Source organism: Pecten maximus, chromosome 18 (assembly GCF_902652985.1).
Source record: "Pecten maximus chromosome 18, xPecMax1.1, whole genome shotgun sequence".
Classification (NCBI taxonomy): Eukaryota; Metazoa; Mollusca; class Bivalvia; order Pectinida; family Pectinidae; genus Pecten; species Pecten maximus.
This window is the reverse complement of record NC_047032.1, coordinates 27,589,620-27,606,546: the sequence shown is the minus strand read 5'-3', so window position 1 is coordinate 27,606,546 and position 16,927 is coordinate 27,589,620. Positions and strand designations below refer to the sequence as shown.

The following is a 16,927-nucleotide window of genomic DNA, read 5'->3' as shown; positions in this document are numbered from 1 at the left end:
TTAGCATTTTGCGTGTTCATTTGCCTTTTTTGCTTTCTTATTTTCACTTTTAGCTGCCGACGGAGGCGTTCTGCTTTTAGAAAGACTTCTTCCACGTTGAGAAGCAGGAGTACCAAAACTGCTTGGCTTCATATACTTTTGGAGTGTGTTTAATTGTACTGTTTCTGTCTTTCCTTCATTTTTTTCCTTTTCTTTTGCCTTTTCTTTTTTACGTTTTTCCTCTGTCTGTTCTGTGTCTGTATTTATTGGTTGTTCCGTTGTTTCCTCTTCTTCCTCGCTTTGTATCTCTTCTTCTGACTTTTGTTCTACATCAGTGATTGGACAATCTGATTTTTTATGCCCCTGTTCCCCACAACTCAAACATTTCCACTCTTTCTCACAAACAGCAATGGTATGGCCTACTTCCAGGCATTTCGTGCATTTTTTATTTGTACCTCTTGGCTGGCCATAGTACCTAAATATTCCCGTAATAACGTCCCATCGTCATGGATTTTGGTAAATCATATTTGAGTTTTTTGATAAACACTATTCTGTCGCCATTGTCACAGTTTGTGAGCTTGTTGTTTATTCTAAGTTTCTCCCTGTACATGTCAAGGACTTCACAATCATTTTGTTCAAGGGTTCTTTTGATTATACCATCATCAGCTGATAGTGGTATATTAGACACGTTTATCCTTGTGGATGTTTCATGGTCATGTTTTTGTGTTTTGGGGTTTTCGGATAGAAGAGTGACATGTTTACCTCTGACACGGATACCGCAAGTGGGTAGCTTTAGACGGTCACTAGCATTGTCCGGGTAGATCCGCCACGCGATACCTGTACGCTGTAATCCATTTAAGTGGTCAGTAGATATAACCTCACCCAAGCTCATGAAGAATTCAGTATGGTTTAAATATTGTTTATTTTCTAAACTGTGACTGTATCCGAAAACTTCCTGCTCTTTTAAAAACACCGTGTTCAATTCTAAGTTCGTTAAAGGAGTGTCATTTAAGGTTCATATATATAGTAAATGAAGTGATTTTTATCCAGATCAAAAATCACTATCCTGTTGCAATTAAACAGAAGTAACTTGACCAATTGTTAATATGCATCATGGCTATCCATAGGTCTTGATTTCGATATTTAATATGTTAGTTACCTATTAATTTCGGCAAAACAGACATAACAAGAAACATCTTTAAAAAAAGATAAACGGCATAGTTTTAATGCTGGTGGTTATAATGTAAAACTGTTTGTGAAATAAATTAACGAACTAGTTAAATTAATAAATGCGTTTCAGCCCGGATAACAAAATTATGTCAGTTTGAATATGTTTTGGTGATAGCAAGACTGCATTTGAATCAGGAATATAATTTAATAAATGTGTCATTTGAATAGATACATCCACTTATTCAGTTTGCATTTAATCTTAATTTTGTTTCGTCTTTAACTGCATATCTGCATTTTACATTTACCGCTACATTGACCAATCACATACTTCATTTTGACCAGTAACGCCACCCTCCGCGTCATATCCGGGACCAAAAGAAAATTATACGGCTATGCCGAAAAAGCATGTTTCAGGAGAACAAATAAAGCTCATGTGGATCAGTCGTATTGCACAAAATAACCATGCCGTTATGGTCACAGGTGTCTATAGCAGGTAGTGCAAGCGCTTGTTTGACCACAGTTTACTTTATTAAAGCATAAACGTCGATTCTCTTTTGCTGCATTGTTCTCGTGTCATAAACGATAAGTTATTTTCTTACCTTCACTGTGTAATCCTCTTTTTATGTATGATGTCAACCTATGGACCTTTTATGAAAAAAACTTGCGAGAAACATCACGAAACCACATTCATTTCCATTTCCACATAACAGAGGTGAAAAGGCTTTGTATTCACTGTACTTTGTATGAGAGCCAATAGATGGCTTCTGAGCTGTGTGAAGCTGCGCTTATTTCATTCACGCGCAGAAAACCTCCCTACCATTGTATTCTCTTTAACGTCAGTGGACAACTAATTTTGTATGGAAACGTTATGCATGTGTACCATCACAGTTCTTACGTTTTGGTCCGATGGTTAAGGTCTAAGGAGATAACATCGTTCACTTTCATCTGTTGACATCATTTCAAGTTCAGATAATAAAAAAAAATTGGTCTGTTGAGTTGATTGGTGTTAACAAATATAAGGTCAAAACAAACTTATTTACTTGTCTAACGCTTCACTCCATTTCTCCTCTCGTGCTCCCCATGGTTGTTTTCTGCATCGGCAAGTATCGGTATCAAGTCGACGGCCATCTTGCCACTGCCAATAGCCGACCAATGAAATCACGGTTTACAAAACTTAAATTGTTTTTGATTTTCAAAGTCTACAGTTGCTATGGAAGCACTATTCATAGTGTTTGGACAGAACAGAAGGTGGCGATATAGCGAGGTTTCACTGTGGTATGTACTTACAAGTCGTAAGTCATTAATTGAATCTGTTGTTGTTGTTGTTGTTGTTGTTGTTGTTGTTGTTGTTGTTGTGTAATTATGACGTGGGTGTGCATGTGTAGTGGGTAATCTTTATCTGGAAGAATAGCATTTTCTTTTTCTGTAATAAAGTTTATGTGACGAAACTTTCAATAAAAGTGAATGATAAACCTAATTTGTTTGATGATTAGAAATGTTATGTGACATTTATGTTGTCACATGTAGCCAATTCATCGGAAATATTTTCATTTTTTGTTTTGCATTTCAATGAAGAAGACAAATAAAGGCCAACTGTCTTTTAATATTCTGTCATAAATATGCACAACGTTCACTGAGATTGGTCCATAGTATATTAAACTTCGATGTTTCTAGATGCGTAGTATTATCTATGTGATAATTAAAACGTAATGAAATGATTTCATTTCTAAATCTAGATTTTCGTTAATAAAATTTCTGCTTATCGCTAAGATGTAACTTTGGAAATCCGTTGTAGATGGTGGCTTATTTCCGCCAGTGCAATGATGTGACAACGTTAAAAATGTACTCGCCTATGCGACTAAGTTACGCGAAAACACGGCATATTTTTACGTTGCCATGGCGAGTTTTGTAGCATTGGCTTAGTACTTGTGTCGCTAATCGTTTATGGAGCATCGGTGATATAACCGCCATCTCGTACATCACATATGAATTTTGAATATTTCATCATATATATGTATGTCCCCCAAACGAAGTGGGAGACGTATATATTGTTTTTGCTACGTTACATATTATTGTCATCATTAAGTCCCCTAAACGAAGTTGGGGACTTATTGTGATTACTCCGTTTCTTCTTCTTCAAGTGTTCATCATGGTAAGGGGGAGTGCAACTGACCCTTTTTCCCCGTTCGGTCAACCAAGATGGTCGCCATTTCCTCCCCTTTAAATTGTCGAAATTGAGATATTGTCCGATTTTGATGACATTTGGTATGTATACATCATGGGATACCGTTCACTCTCGGAACCCCCCTTTCACATTTAAACGAATTCCCCATTTCCTGGTCTCTGATTGGTCCAAAAGATATGGTCCGATTTTGATGAAATTTGGTATATAGGGGTATTAGGTGACTGCTTAAACAACTGAATGGATATCGTTGCCATAGCAACCATAAGGAGGCTTTTGATTTGATTTGATTGGGGGGGGGGGGGGGGTGCACGCTTTTAGCGATCGGAAAGTGCACGCTTTTTTCATTTTCTTCCTTTTTCTTGTTTTTTTAACCTTTTCTGGTTTTGGATTTCGATCTACAATTTTGGTAGAAATTGGTACATATAGGTTTTTAGGGATACCGAATAACGCTGGTTGTTATGGTATTGGTTAGATACAGTCAGATTAAGATCGAAATTGGTACATAGGGTTCATGTTATATACCGAACAACATGGTAACAGTTTGAAAAAGTTTGGTTGCCACGGTAACAAAATGGAGGCCTCTGATTAGTCGAAATTTAGATATTTTCAGTTTAGGATGAACATTGGTATATAGGAGTTATGATCTATGCCGAACAGCACAATAAAACATCAACTGCTATGATTTAATTTTATAATTTATACATGGGCTATGAGGGGTGATAAACATAATGGTACTTCGGTGGAGTTTGGGGGACATTTGTAAACGTTCCTGTTACAATCTATGGTATTTAGATATAACAACACTAAACAGTCGCTCCACGCATGGCGCGTTATCAAAATCACCCACCATAGTAATTCTGACCTAATGGAATTTTTGATGTCTTTTTGTACTTATAGCTATGTTTCCGAAATTGCTAAAATCATATAGACTGGGGACACAACTTGTGACATACTTACACTAAACAAAAGTACACAGACGGGGGTTTACGCTAAGATTTGTAGAAGTGATGTTATTTACAATTACATCTACAATTCGTTTAACAAGACGTACACACGGTATAAATCAGTGGTTAAACAGTGGTCTGATAGAACTTTGATCCTATACGTCTGATACAAGAGTTCAGACGAAACATGGCGTTGTTAACAATCTAATTACTCATGCCTCTAGAGATACAGTATACTTTAAAATAAAATTCATTAGAGATCTGAAATACACATAATTATATTGTTAGTGTGACCTTGGCTAGACATACCCATATAACACGTCGGTAGTGTATGTTAAAGACACCCATATGTCACATCGTGGCGCTTCTTACAAGCCGATGTTATCGGTCATTACACAAGCGTTACAGTCAGCAATTTATTTAAAGATGTAATCCATTGTTATTTGTGTACTAAATCTAGCAAAAATTATAGGGATCACCTGTAATCGTCCGAAAATTAGTACACACAGCATGCACTTATTGGACAACTACAGGTAACTTATTGGACAACTACGGGTAACTTATTGGACAACTACGGGTAACTTATTGGACAGCTACGGGTAACTTATTGGACAGCTACAGGTAACTTATTGGACAGCTACAGGTAACTTATTGAACAGCTGTATGGAACTTATTGAACAGCTGTATAGAACTTATTGGACAACTACAGGTAACTTATTGCACAGCTACAGGTAACTTATTGGACAGCTACATGTAACTTATTGCACATCTACAGGTAACTTATTGCACAGCTACAGGTAACTTATTGCACAGCTACAGGTAACTTATTGGACAACTACAGGTAACTTATTGGACAGCTACATGTAACTTATTGCACATCTACAGGTAACTTATTGGACAACTACGGGTAAATTATTGGACAGCTACGGGTAACTTATTGCACAGCTACAGGTAACTTATTGCACAGCTACAGGTAACTTATTGCACAGCTACAGGTAACTTATTGCACAGCTACAGGTAGCTTATTGGACAACTACAGGTAACTTATTGCACAACTACAGGTAACTTATTGCACAACTACAGGTAACTTATTGCACAACTACAGGTAACTTATTGGACAGCTACAGGTAACTTATTGGACAACTGTATGGAACTTATTGAACAGCTAAGGTAACTTATTGGACAACTACAGGTAACTTATTGCACAACTACAGGTAACTTATTGGACAGCTACAGGTAACTTATTGAACAGCTACAGGTAACTTATTGGACAACTACAGGTAACTTATTGTACAGCTACAGATAACATATTGAACAGCTACAGGTAACTTATTGTACAGCTACAGGAAACTTATGGTACATACGGGTAATTATTGTACGACTGCTACACGGTACTTATGACAGCTCAGGGAAATTATTGGAACAGTCTAACGGTATGAATTATTGGACAACTACAGGTAACTTATTGCACAGCTACAGGTAACTTATTGCACAACTACAGGTAACTTATTGCACAGCTACAGTTAATTTACAGGAAATCGACATGTACTTATATACATAGGAAGTCGGACATCCCGCCTCCTCCAGTTCTAATTATGACTTTGGCAACAAAAAGTAGTCGTGGATAAAACTCCCTTATAAAGACGTCACTAGTTGTCTAATAGATAACGGATTTGGTTCTTCCCTATCAGAAGAGGAGATTGTCAGGGTGATCCTCCGTCATCCTATTTATTTATTCATGTTGTAGAAGTGTAAGTGTAGCATTTTCTCCTGATATAAAGGATATCAAGATAGATGATACAGATGTAATTTCTAAAAAAAAAAAAACATTTGGAAAAATCTGTTTTTGCATTGGCATATTGTAAAGTGAACTGAAATAAAATATTCATACAGTGGAACCTCTATAAACCAAACATGCACGGGACATGGATATTTGTTCGGTTTACAGAGGGTTCGGTTTGGATAAGTTGATTGATGACAATTGCACTGTACTCGGTTTCATTAGTATTCAGGGACTGACACTGATAATCAACTAAATAGAAGTTTCCACTTTTAAAATGACTGATATGTTCCCTGAAAACCACAAATATTCAATTTTACTATACCTACCGAATTAATTGTGTGACAAGAATGTACATAAACGATATATGTTGGTTTACACATAAAACCACCTAATCCGGAATCCAATATGGCTTCCCCGTCGTCCTAGAATCTGATTGGCCATGTCATTGTTGGTTTACATCGTAGTTCTAATTGTCCAAGTCGTACCTAATACTTTGAAGATGATGGTTGGTAGCGTTCAGAAGGACACTTGCAATAATAATCCTGGATCCAAACATTGTACCTTACACTGCTCATATCCCTCGGGTCGATCTGACATCGTACAATGTCCCGTGAGTGGATCTGACATCGTACAATGTCCCGTGAGTGCCGATAGATCCAGATCTCGTAGTCACCATCATCACTGAGGTGCTCACTGATGTAGCCAGCTGCCAGTGCTATTTGGTATGCCCCACAGGATATTTCCGAATGTATTCCATGTCTAATTCTGGAAAGTCACTATTATCCGTAGTCCCATCTAGTTTGACAAATAGTGACTTGACCCTTCTGGTAAGATCTGGCTCATCTTTCACACACTGAGCTAATGTGTTGTGAACACTGAAGCACTTTCATATTCTCAGCCAGCAATCTAGCCTTTTTGTCTCGCTCTGGTGTTCTAACATTTATAGGTCATCAGATTCCAGTGAAACAGGTTGTTGCTATTCTAACGAATGCTTCGATGACATCAATGAAACAGTTGGTGACAAGTTGTGATTTGAAAAATAGACATCCCTAAAGCCTCGATCAACCACGACATCGTCATCTTTCTCCAGCCAGGGGAGACTCTCCAAGATGGCTTTTGTAATCTCCGAATCATTATCGATTCCAGGAAAAGTTCCTATTGTGTCCAAAATGTAACAGTCATGCAGGGCTACGTTCATTGACTTCAAATAGTTCCGCTTCTTCTGGCCACAGTAAGAGATTCTCTTGAGCTTGAGATCAGAACTCAGGACTAAATGTACCGTTGATTATGACGGAGAACACTGTTGTGCTCCAGAAGATTTTCTCTTGTTTGTGAGATGTTCACCTCCTAGGAACAACTCATACTAGTTATGTCTAATACTTTTACTATGAAATGAAATGTTTTTGATGTACCGGAAAATGATACGATAAAAAGAGTTGAATACTGTTTCCAGGATATGTTTGTCTTCGCTTCAGAACAAAAACAGTTTATTCCCGTGGTTTGAAGTGTAAATATCAGTGTCAATAGAGGACGAACAATGTGAAAGAATTTCTTGAAACTGTGTTCTTGTCCAGGCTGTATTATCCAGAGAGAAGCGCAGAGTAAAGGAAAACTCCTGCGTTGATAGCATATGCGATATCTCCAAAAGATCATTGATGATTTCCTTTGATCAGGAAGGTAGCCGAGAAGTTTCACTTTCTCAACGTCAGATTTAAGATCTTTCCCTATGAGATGATGTGAACAAATACGTGAGGACCAAGGACATCACAGTTTGTGATGAACGATGAGTTGATATTTTGCGCGCTTGGACAAAATGGTCGAGTTTGGGTTGAAACTATTCATGCATAGTGTACATTTGGCGTGGGAACACTGGCCATATGATATATCTTCTATGGATAATAATGGGATGTTCCGCTACCAATTATCATCAACACCAACGTTTTGATTAGGCGAGTGCATCATCGATTAATTGGGATTAAATGTATAGCCAAGAGGACCAATTTTAATGATACAATTAGATTAAATCTGTCAAAATTTGTATTTAATGATAAAAAAAAAAGGAATTAAGAAATATACACACACAAAAAAAAGTCACAAAAATGGTGGTCTTAAAAGAAATCGCTCATAAGATATGCTAAAAATACGGATAGTTATAATCCAATTTGGAGAAATATATTTTCGGTATGGAGTATTCTGAATTATGACCATGGTAATACAGAATACTACATGTCAGAAATATGGTTTAATCACAACATAAAACCGATAACAAAACGGAATAATCAGTAAAAATGTTGGTTATATCATGATTTTTCAGAGTTAACAAATAAAACGTTAATGAATCACAAATTCAAATGGTTCAATTTATGGCATTTTTTCCGCCATCTCAGGTGCATGGAGACGGTCAATCTGTAACCATCGCAACAATACGTTGAAGATAATATCAGGCATTTAAGATCTTTTGTCAAACCTATTAAGACTTTTATTCAGTATTCTTCTATACAAGTATATACCATCTTATGTGGCAGTGCTTCCAAGTAAATGTCATTTGAGAGAATTGAGAATTCTCAAATCTACTTAACGTGAAAAATAATATTGAACATGACATTGAAAAAAAGATGAAACAAGAATAAGGATGCCATTTTTGGTTACGCTAACAAAAATGACATTTTCTTTATCATTGCTTTTTGATAATAAAGCGCTCCATGTATATATATATATATATATATATATATATAGCTGTTAATCTACATCTCCCACAATAACAGACGCTTTGACATACGTCAGAGAGAATAAATCACTTCCTACAGGTATCGACCAGGTAGATGTATGTCTGAAATCAGACGGCTTTGGTAGCCTTATGCTAGGTTAATATAATAGGTTTTTTTAAATAGAAATAACAATGGATGCAAAGAACAATATAACTTTTACATGTATTAACTATACATGTGTTATATGAATCATTTGTAAATAATTAAATATCGACTTGGGTAACGGTGTTGCCGACGACGACGACGGAAACGAAACACCATAATCTTCCTTTCGTGACATTTCGATTTTTTTTTTTTTATTAATTTCTATTTTACATATTTAATGTATTGAAGTAATTTGCTCTTTCGCCTGAGCACTCGACAGGATTGATCAGGCTACCAGGAAACTGAATATGTATGTGTGTGTGAGGGTGTATGCATGTTTATGATGAAAGATCTAGGTCATGATGATGATGATGATGAAGATGATATTATGATGATGATGATGATGATGATGATGATGATCATCATCATCATCATCATTGTAAGCCATAAATATTGAAGTGAGGTGTGTTTGTGTGTGTGCTTCTTATGTATTTATGCATTTAAAATGTGTTTAAAAATAAAAATAAACAAAAGTAAAGTAAGAGACATAGGCCCTGAATAGCTGTTGGCTGGTATTGACTTCCAACCTACCTTTTCATCGTACTGACCCAGCACTTTGCTTTAATTCTGTCAATCATACGCCTAGGGGTCTATAGTCTTTCGTTAATTTCCAAACGGATGCTGGCAGGTTTTGACACTGGAACAACGGCACCATCATAAAACTGTTAAGGCTGATAAGGCTAAAGATTTAAACTTCAAAATATGTTGATGATTAAGAAACAATAGTTCTAATTCATACTTCAAAAAAGGAGTCTATAAAGATGAAAATGGAGACAAATATTTCAATACTTTAATTAATATCCCAATCAGAATAATCATGGAAATCTATAATACTACAGAAGACATGATACAGACTAGATTAGTAGGAATTAGGACTGGACGTGTGTTCGGTAAGTGTCCAAGTTTATATCTTATTTATTCCAGAAATAACAAACTGTTTTTTCCTGCTCCCTTCAAATCGTTATACGCGAAGCAGACTATGTGTATCAGAGAAATAAATTCCAAGAAGGTCATTTTTTTCTTTGTCCCTACATTTAATGATTTTCTATGATGGCAGGCCATTGACCGTATATCTGTTTGCTTCACTGGCCATGTAATAACCATGCTTGAGCCAATTGTCATTAGAGAATAATAAACAATACTAATCATGACTAATTGGTAGTTTGTTTTATTGTTGTCTAACAGATAAGGTCAGTTAAGGACGGCCTCCCCTGCGTGCGATGTGTGTTTTGGGAGGCTGCGGTATGTTCGTGTTAAGTCAACTTGTGATTGGTAGTTAGCAAGTGGTTAACACCTTGTTGCTGCAATTTTCAGATCTCCATAATTTGTGATGTCGATTTAAGAATGATTACATGTGCCAGACGAATTATATTAATTACAACTGTATTTTCATGAAACAGAAGCAATCAGTATAACTAATTATTGATGGTAAAGGCGGGGCGTGTTTCTTCTTGTCAGAATACTTACTATCAAGTTACCGTTAAATAGAGTGCTGTTTCTCGCGTTAATGTCATTGTGGCTGATACAGTACTAGCCACTGTTCCCCAATACGTAAATCAGGCGTAAAACATTGGTAGTGAAGAAAAATGCAGAAATACAGATGATATTTTCTATGATTTTTTTAATTCGTCAAATGCACGTGAAACGTTTTATATTTCTTATAACGTTATAACGGAAACCAGAAAGACAAAACATATTTTCAACTGTAATTATTCGCCAAAACCGTTTGGGTCCGGTCACGTCTCACGAGAATTACATCGCATTGCGAAATTTGCATTGCGAGTCAGTAATGTGTCGTCGCAGAAAATACTTTAGACGCGAGAAATAAAACACAATTTGTCTCACAGTCATTTGATGGAGTTTCCCGAAAGGAAGAAGTAAAATTTTATGATGTTTGTCCATAATGTGTTGGTATGACACGAGACAGGCGTTAAGTGTTTGAAATAGTAGCACGTAGATAACTGTCTCTCCAGCACTACCGTCAGAGTGCCATGGTACTGGTAAGGAGATCCAGTCTCGGGTGTACAGTCCAGGGATATCAGGCCATCATAAGGAGAGTAGTACATGGCTATTAAACATTACTGATAACGATCGAGTCTTTAAATATTTAATCAATCAATCAATATTTTGCACACTTTCAACCAAAAGATCGATAGCAAAGAATTATTGTGTAACAAAACGTGTTCGAACAAATAAAATATACTCTAGGATATTATAGAGCCTGTTCTTTCAGCAAGCCTGCTTTCCCCAGTTCAGTTAACTGGGTTTTTTTTTTATTACAATGCCTTTGATTTTCTTTTACTATAAACATAAGCTATATTTTGAACTATTGCACTGCTAAAAGGACTTTTGCACGGTCACGTGCGAACTATTGAACAACTGTGTCGTTTCGGAATTTTGTCCTACCCTTTCAAGCGTCTAAGTCACTCATGATCAGATGTCAACACTGCCGACGACAGTCATGCTGACCTCTAGGCCTACAGGAGAGTCGAGATGTCAGTAATTCTAACTGTATTTTAGTGATTATGTAATAAACGGCTGAGGCCGAAGGCCCAGTGCAATAGAACATCGGTCGATTACAAGTACCGAGGGTGAAATATTCTGGACTATTGCACAGACACCCATGGTATACTTGTATAATAGAAAGGCCAATGCCAAGCAGAAGTTTGGGGTCATTAGAGGACAACATAATTATTAGAGTAATGAAGTTTCTCAGTATTGGGTTTATTTTTAAGAAAAACTGTTCTTACAGCAGAATTTATTTTACGTTTACAGGTGAAACAAACTTCCATGGTGTTTTACAGGAACGGGGGGGGGGGGGGGGGGGGGGGGCTGTCGAGGTATCTATTAATATCTGATATATCTGATAGTCTCCCTGAGTATATACCGCCTCAAATGCTACAATGAAAAGATCTCTCGTTTATTTTCTGTTGTTGTTGTTGTTGTTGTTGTTGTTGTTGTTGTTGTGTTATCGTATTGTTATATTTGTATATGTACTCAAAATAATATGCGTGTTCGAACCTTTATTCACTCGTGTGATGTGGTCAATGACGGTCACGATACTCTATCAAAATCTCGTGCTAATTTTCTCTAATAAGAATTTCATTAAGCTGTATAATATTACCTCTTTAGAAACTCTACACGTTTGTTTTATATATTATATTGCATGCGTCCCCTTACATTGTAAACTTATATGCGTACTGATACAGGGGACATTGGAGCCGAAGGATATGACCGGCTTTATCCCACTGAATGTCGATCGTAGAATGCGACCATTTGTAGAATCGTAGATTTTCTTCTGTGTCTGTTATCTGCCGTTTGAGCAAGGACTCTATGCGAACAGGTACGAGGGGTGATTGATAAGTTGTGTGCCTCGTATTGAAGGAGGTACTAGTCTCTGACTATATAGGGCCGTGTACCCAAGGACTTGTCTCATTTGGTTAGTTTATAATATCGACGAGGTAGCACTCTAAAGTAAACAAGACAAGCGGCTTTTGCAAAATGGACAAAATCGGTGAAAGAGCAGTTATCCAATATTTGCATAAAAAGGTTTAACACCTAAGGATATCCATAATTATATGTAGCAACACTCCTGACCGAGGATCTTGCAATGAGAAAGCTTTCGGCCCGATGGGAACCAAGACTTCTTAGGCCAAATAACAATTGAAACAATAGAAGCACTCTGACTCTCCACCGCCAAAGAAGGCAAAGACTGTTCCATCATCTGTGAAGGATAAGGTCGCAGTTTTCTGGGATGTAGATGGTATTTGTTGATAGATTATCTCCAAAATGGACAAATAGTCAATGGCACATATACTATGCTTCACTTCGGAGGCAGTTACGGGAAAATATTAAACTTAAGCGCCGCAGAAAGCTCACTAAAGGTGTGTTATTCCATCAGGCAATGCTACTGTTCACAAGTCTGACATTGCCATGGCTGCCATTCATGATTATAGCTTTAAATTGATTGAGCATCCGCCTTATTCACCTAATCACGTTCCATCAGACTTTCATCTATTTCCAAAACTGAAAACAGCTATTTCAGGCCGCCACTTTCATTCCGATGGTGACGTCATACATACAGTGAATGACTTTCTGAGCAGCCAAGAAAATGAGTTCAATAAAAGTGGCATTGAGGCCCTTTAACACCGCTGACGAAAGTGTATAGATACTGAAGGGGATTATGTTGAAAATAATATAATATGTCCGACAAAATTCAAATCCTTCAATATGAGGCTCACAACATATCAGTCAGCCATCGTACTTTTGATGACGAGCAAGATATTATCAATTCCGATATAAAGTATATACAACGGGGGTTGGGGGTTATAGCAGAATTGAATTGAGAGGAATGTGGTCATATATGTTAAATATGGAGGATGCCAGCTAGTGCGCATGTATGTAGGGATCATTCAGTATCTTCCTGCTGGATTATGGGGTATGATATTACCTGAAATTGAGCACTTGTGTCAAAAGTACGTCCATAGAAAATCGACACTTTTCGATAATTTAGTTCAAACCAAGTTACTACGATCCATACAATTCAGATCAAGTATGGTATCTATAATTAAACCTGCTATACTACTCTAAAATGAGTCGCTAAAAGCCGAATGTTTCCTTCTATGTAACACCATACTACAATGTCTGGTTGAATTTCAAACCACCTGGGAAACAGTTGGAGCGTCTGTGATATCGACAACCGGTGGTGATACTAGGTTGGTGACTCACTCAAAACATGTCCCTGTCTGTTTTAAACCTTAATTTGATTCCGATATAATACATTGAGTTTGATAGCTATGTCTCAGTTCAGATTACGGTGGATAATCAGTATAGATAGGGAAGGTCGTTAAAATGTTTATAGCGATGCTTTTGCTACATCTACGACAAAGATATAATTAGGACCAATTGAAAACAAGAGTAAACTGTTGAATATGTTTGAACACTACCAAAATGTAAACTTCTTTGTATTACAACAATTGCGAAACGAGAAAATATACTAATTTATATTAATCATGGGGTCTTAATGTGCGAGGAAACCGGGGTACACTGAGAAAAACCACGTGGTCGGGCAGGTGACCCCTTACCTTTTCACGTCCGATCGAGGAATCGAACCCACAGCTGCCTAGGTGAAAGGCAAAAGTGTTACAACTAGGAAAGACGTTTTTAAGGAGCGTATGTAAAGCTTGATCAAAATCTATCTGTTATTCTCCAAAATCTACATTCCATTTATTTCAACACAAGTGTAAACAACATCAGAGTATGACTGCGGCCTAGAGGAAGTGATGTGTAATATACAATGTATAATAACGTCGTATATCAGTAAAACAACTAGTCTGCGAGAAGTGGTGAAAATGTAGTATCTTTTATACTTGTTGAACTTTATGACAATACATTTTCGAGGATCGAGTCCGCGAACCTCGGCTTACTGGTCCGTCGCTCTAACGACTGAGCTAAAGGGACATTCCTCCTAGTGCGAAGCTATAAGGCGATCTATCACTTCATACACGATTTACAATTAAAACATACCACATCATTACATACACATTTGACGAAATGAGAGGGTAATGTGTGGCCATCTTGCTCAACCCATAGCCATACATCGTAGGAAAGCTCAACCGAACTTCATGAATGTAAGAGGGCCAACAGAACGTTAGACGTTATAACATGTGAAAACATATCGTGATGATCGCGTGAGGATTGGAGTGATCGCGAGGAAATCATGATAGACTTTCAACATAATCGTGTACCCTTCGTCACAAAACGCAAATGTAGTTATATAATGTATTGGGACCGCTTGAACACTTCTAAACATCCATGCAATAGATCATGGATCATCGTGGACAAGTATAAACCTAGCATAACCAAGTCAGTAGCCCGATATACGATAGTTATTAGATATACAGGTAGCTCAAATCGAGTAGGCCTTCTATGAATGCTCGTTACGTAGATCATTTTTCTTCCATAGACGTTTTGTGTGGGCTTTTAATAACCTGCAATATCATAAACAAAATATTGGTTACCTATTGTAGCGTCGTCTTTACTACACTCCTCTCTTAGGAGTATTGAACTTTAAATGTGGGTGTACGATAGTCTATAGTCGGCTAAAACTGACCATAATCGCAGGCTCCAAAATTCTGACCGGTCGCCTGTTCATACTCAGCTACTTACTGCTCTTCAAACCTGCAAATTATCGCCAAAATCTGGCGACAGCGACTGGGGGAGTTTTAAATGTATGTTGCATGATATAGTTATACATGAACCTAGGTGTTCATTGATCGATTTCACAATCACTTGACTACATGTCACATATTAATTCGTCAAATTGTGAAGGCTGCATTGCTGAATTCAGTTGAAGCTTTGTCGACTGCCTGCATAGGCAGCTATCTGACCTTGTGGACAACAAACACATATATCGGTTTGTTTTTTGCGCAATATTTGTTCCATTCTATATTTATGATGTTGATATGGGATGGGAAATATCACAATAACCAAAGCTAAACTCCCCAAGAAATATTGATTAAATAACTTTACTTCATTGGTATTTGATTAATAACCTGCATCAGAGCAGGAAGTAATTTTGAATGGCCGGAGCATGTTTAGTAAAGTTAAGATGGCTGTCGACGATGTAAGCAGACAACAGCTCTTTAATTGAATAAAACCATGTAGTCTCTATAGTGTGACGAATTGTTATGTGACATATAGTCAAGTGGTTGTGAAATCGATCAATGAGCAAATAGGTATATCTTTTTTCATGCAACATACCTTTGAAACTCCCTTCTTCGCTGTCGCCATAAAAAGGCGACAATGCATGCCCGCGTTTTGGAGAGCAGTATGTAGCTGTCCATTAACATTCGACCGGTCAGAATTTTGGAGCCTGCGATTATGGTCAGTTTTACGGGATTATGTGGTTTATTGGCAGGACGCAAGGCTTCGTGTACTAAGGGTCGCTAAGTCGAGTCCTGGCACGGGCGATGTGTTGTATCATGGAACAAGATATATTCAGCTGTAAATGAGCACGTGGTAGGGCAGTGAAGACATGTGGTGTGTGTGTTAGCTGTTAGCACCGAAATGGCAGCTCCAGCTGTATGCTCCCCTTAGAGTTTAGAAAGACTTGGCTGGTTGCTAAAGGCAAAAAATAACACAGATAATAATTTGTGGATTGTTTAGAGACGGCTGTGTTGTTGTGATATATTATTATCATTAATTATTACATTCTTATCAGTGAAATATCGAAAATTATTCATTCTATAAAAGAGATATTTTTCACTAGTGAATCTCTTTTTCCGCTTTGACCAATCAGAACACTGCTTACAAACGACAATGGGGAAAATTAAGATTTGCATATCTCTCCGTCATATTTTATGACGTCAAAGGGCAAGGTAGAATACATAACGTCACAATTTTGAGTACATTTGTGTATACGCTCTCGGCGGCGAAGAGCAATGATACACTGATGATTGATGACTTAATTTCAGAGAACTTTTGAAAATACTATGCAGATGTGGTGCTGTGAAACAAGTTGAAGGATATCACATGACTAAATTTAAAAATTTGCTAAATTTTCAATATCAGTATTAAAATGAACAGCGATTGTATTTATAGCATCGCTTTTGGATTATTATTATCTAATAACAATTTGATTATGTTCCGAAAATCGCTATGCTTTGTTCTTTTCATATGGTAAACCTTCATTTAGGTAATGTGACATATACTTAATTTATGTAATGTGGCACAGTCTGTGTTGATGTAATGTGACACATACTTTATTTATGTAATGTGACACATACTGTGTTTATGTAATGTGACACAGTCTGTGTTTATGTAATATGACATATACTGTGTTTATGTAATGTGACACAGTCTGTGTTTATGTAATGTGGCACAGTCTGTGTTTATGTAATGTGACACAGTCTGTGTTTATGTAATGTGACAAATACTTTATTTATGTAATATG

General features: G+C 37.1%; 1 protein-coding gene across 1 annotated transcript; it reads right to left on the bottom strand.

The window, feature by feature from the left end:
• Positions 1 to 2,277, bottom strand: LOC117316342 (protein pxr1-like). The gene is made up of 2 exons (XM_033870883.1): positions 2,199 to 2,277; positions 1 to 305 (listed from the first exon to the last, which is right to left on the bottom strand). Exons 1-2 carry the CDS (start codon positions 2,275 to 2,277, stop codon positions 1 to 3), a joined length of 384 nt encoding a protein of 127 aa, XP_033726774.1.
• Positions 2,278 to 16,927: the final 14,650 nt, after the last annotated feature.

Bases quoted from the DNA above. Each gene is read 5' to 3' on its own strand.
- LOC117316342 (XM_033870883.1), bottom strand. From the start codon at position 2,277: ATGGCCGTCGACTTGATACCGATACTTGCCGATGCAGAAAACAACCAT. The intron at 306-2,198 runs GTTAGACAAGTA...TCACTGATGTAG, and splicing joins GAGGAGAAATGGAGTGAAGC to AACAAAAGTCAGAAGAAGAG.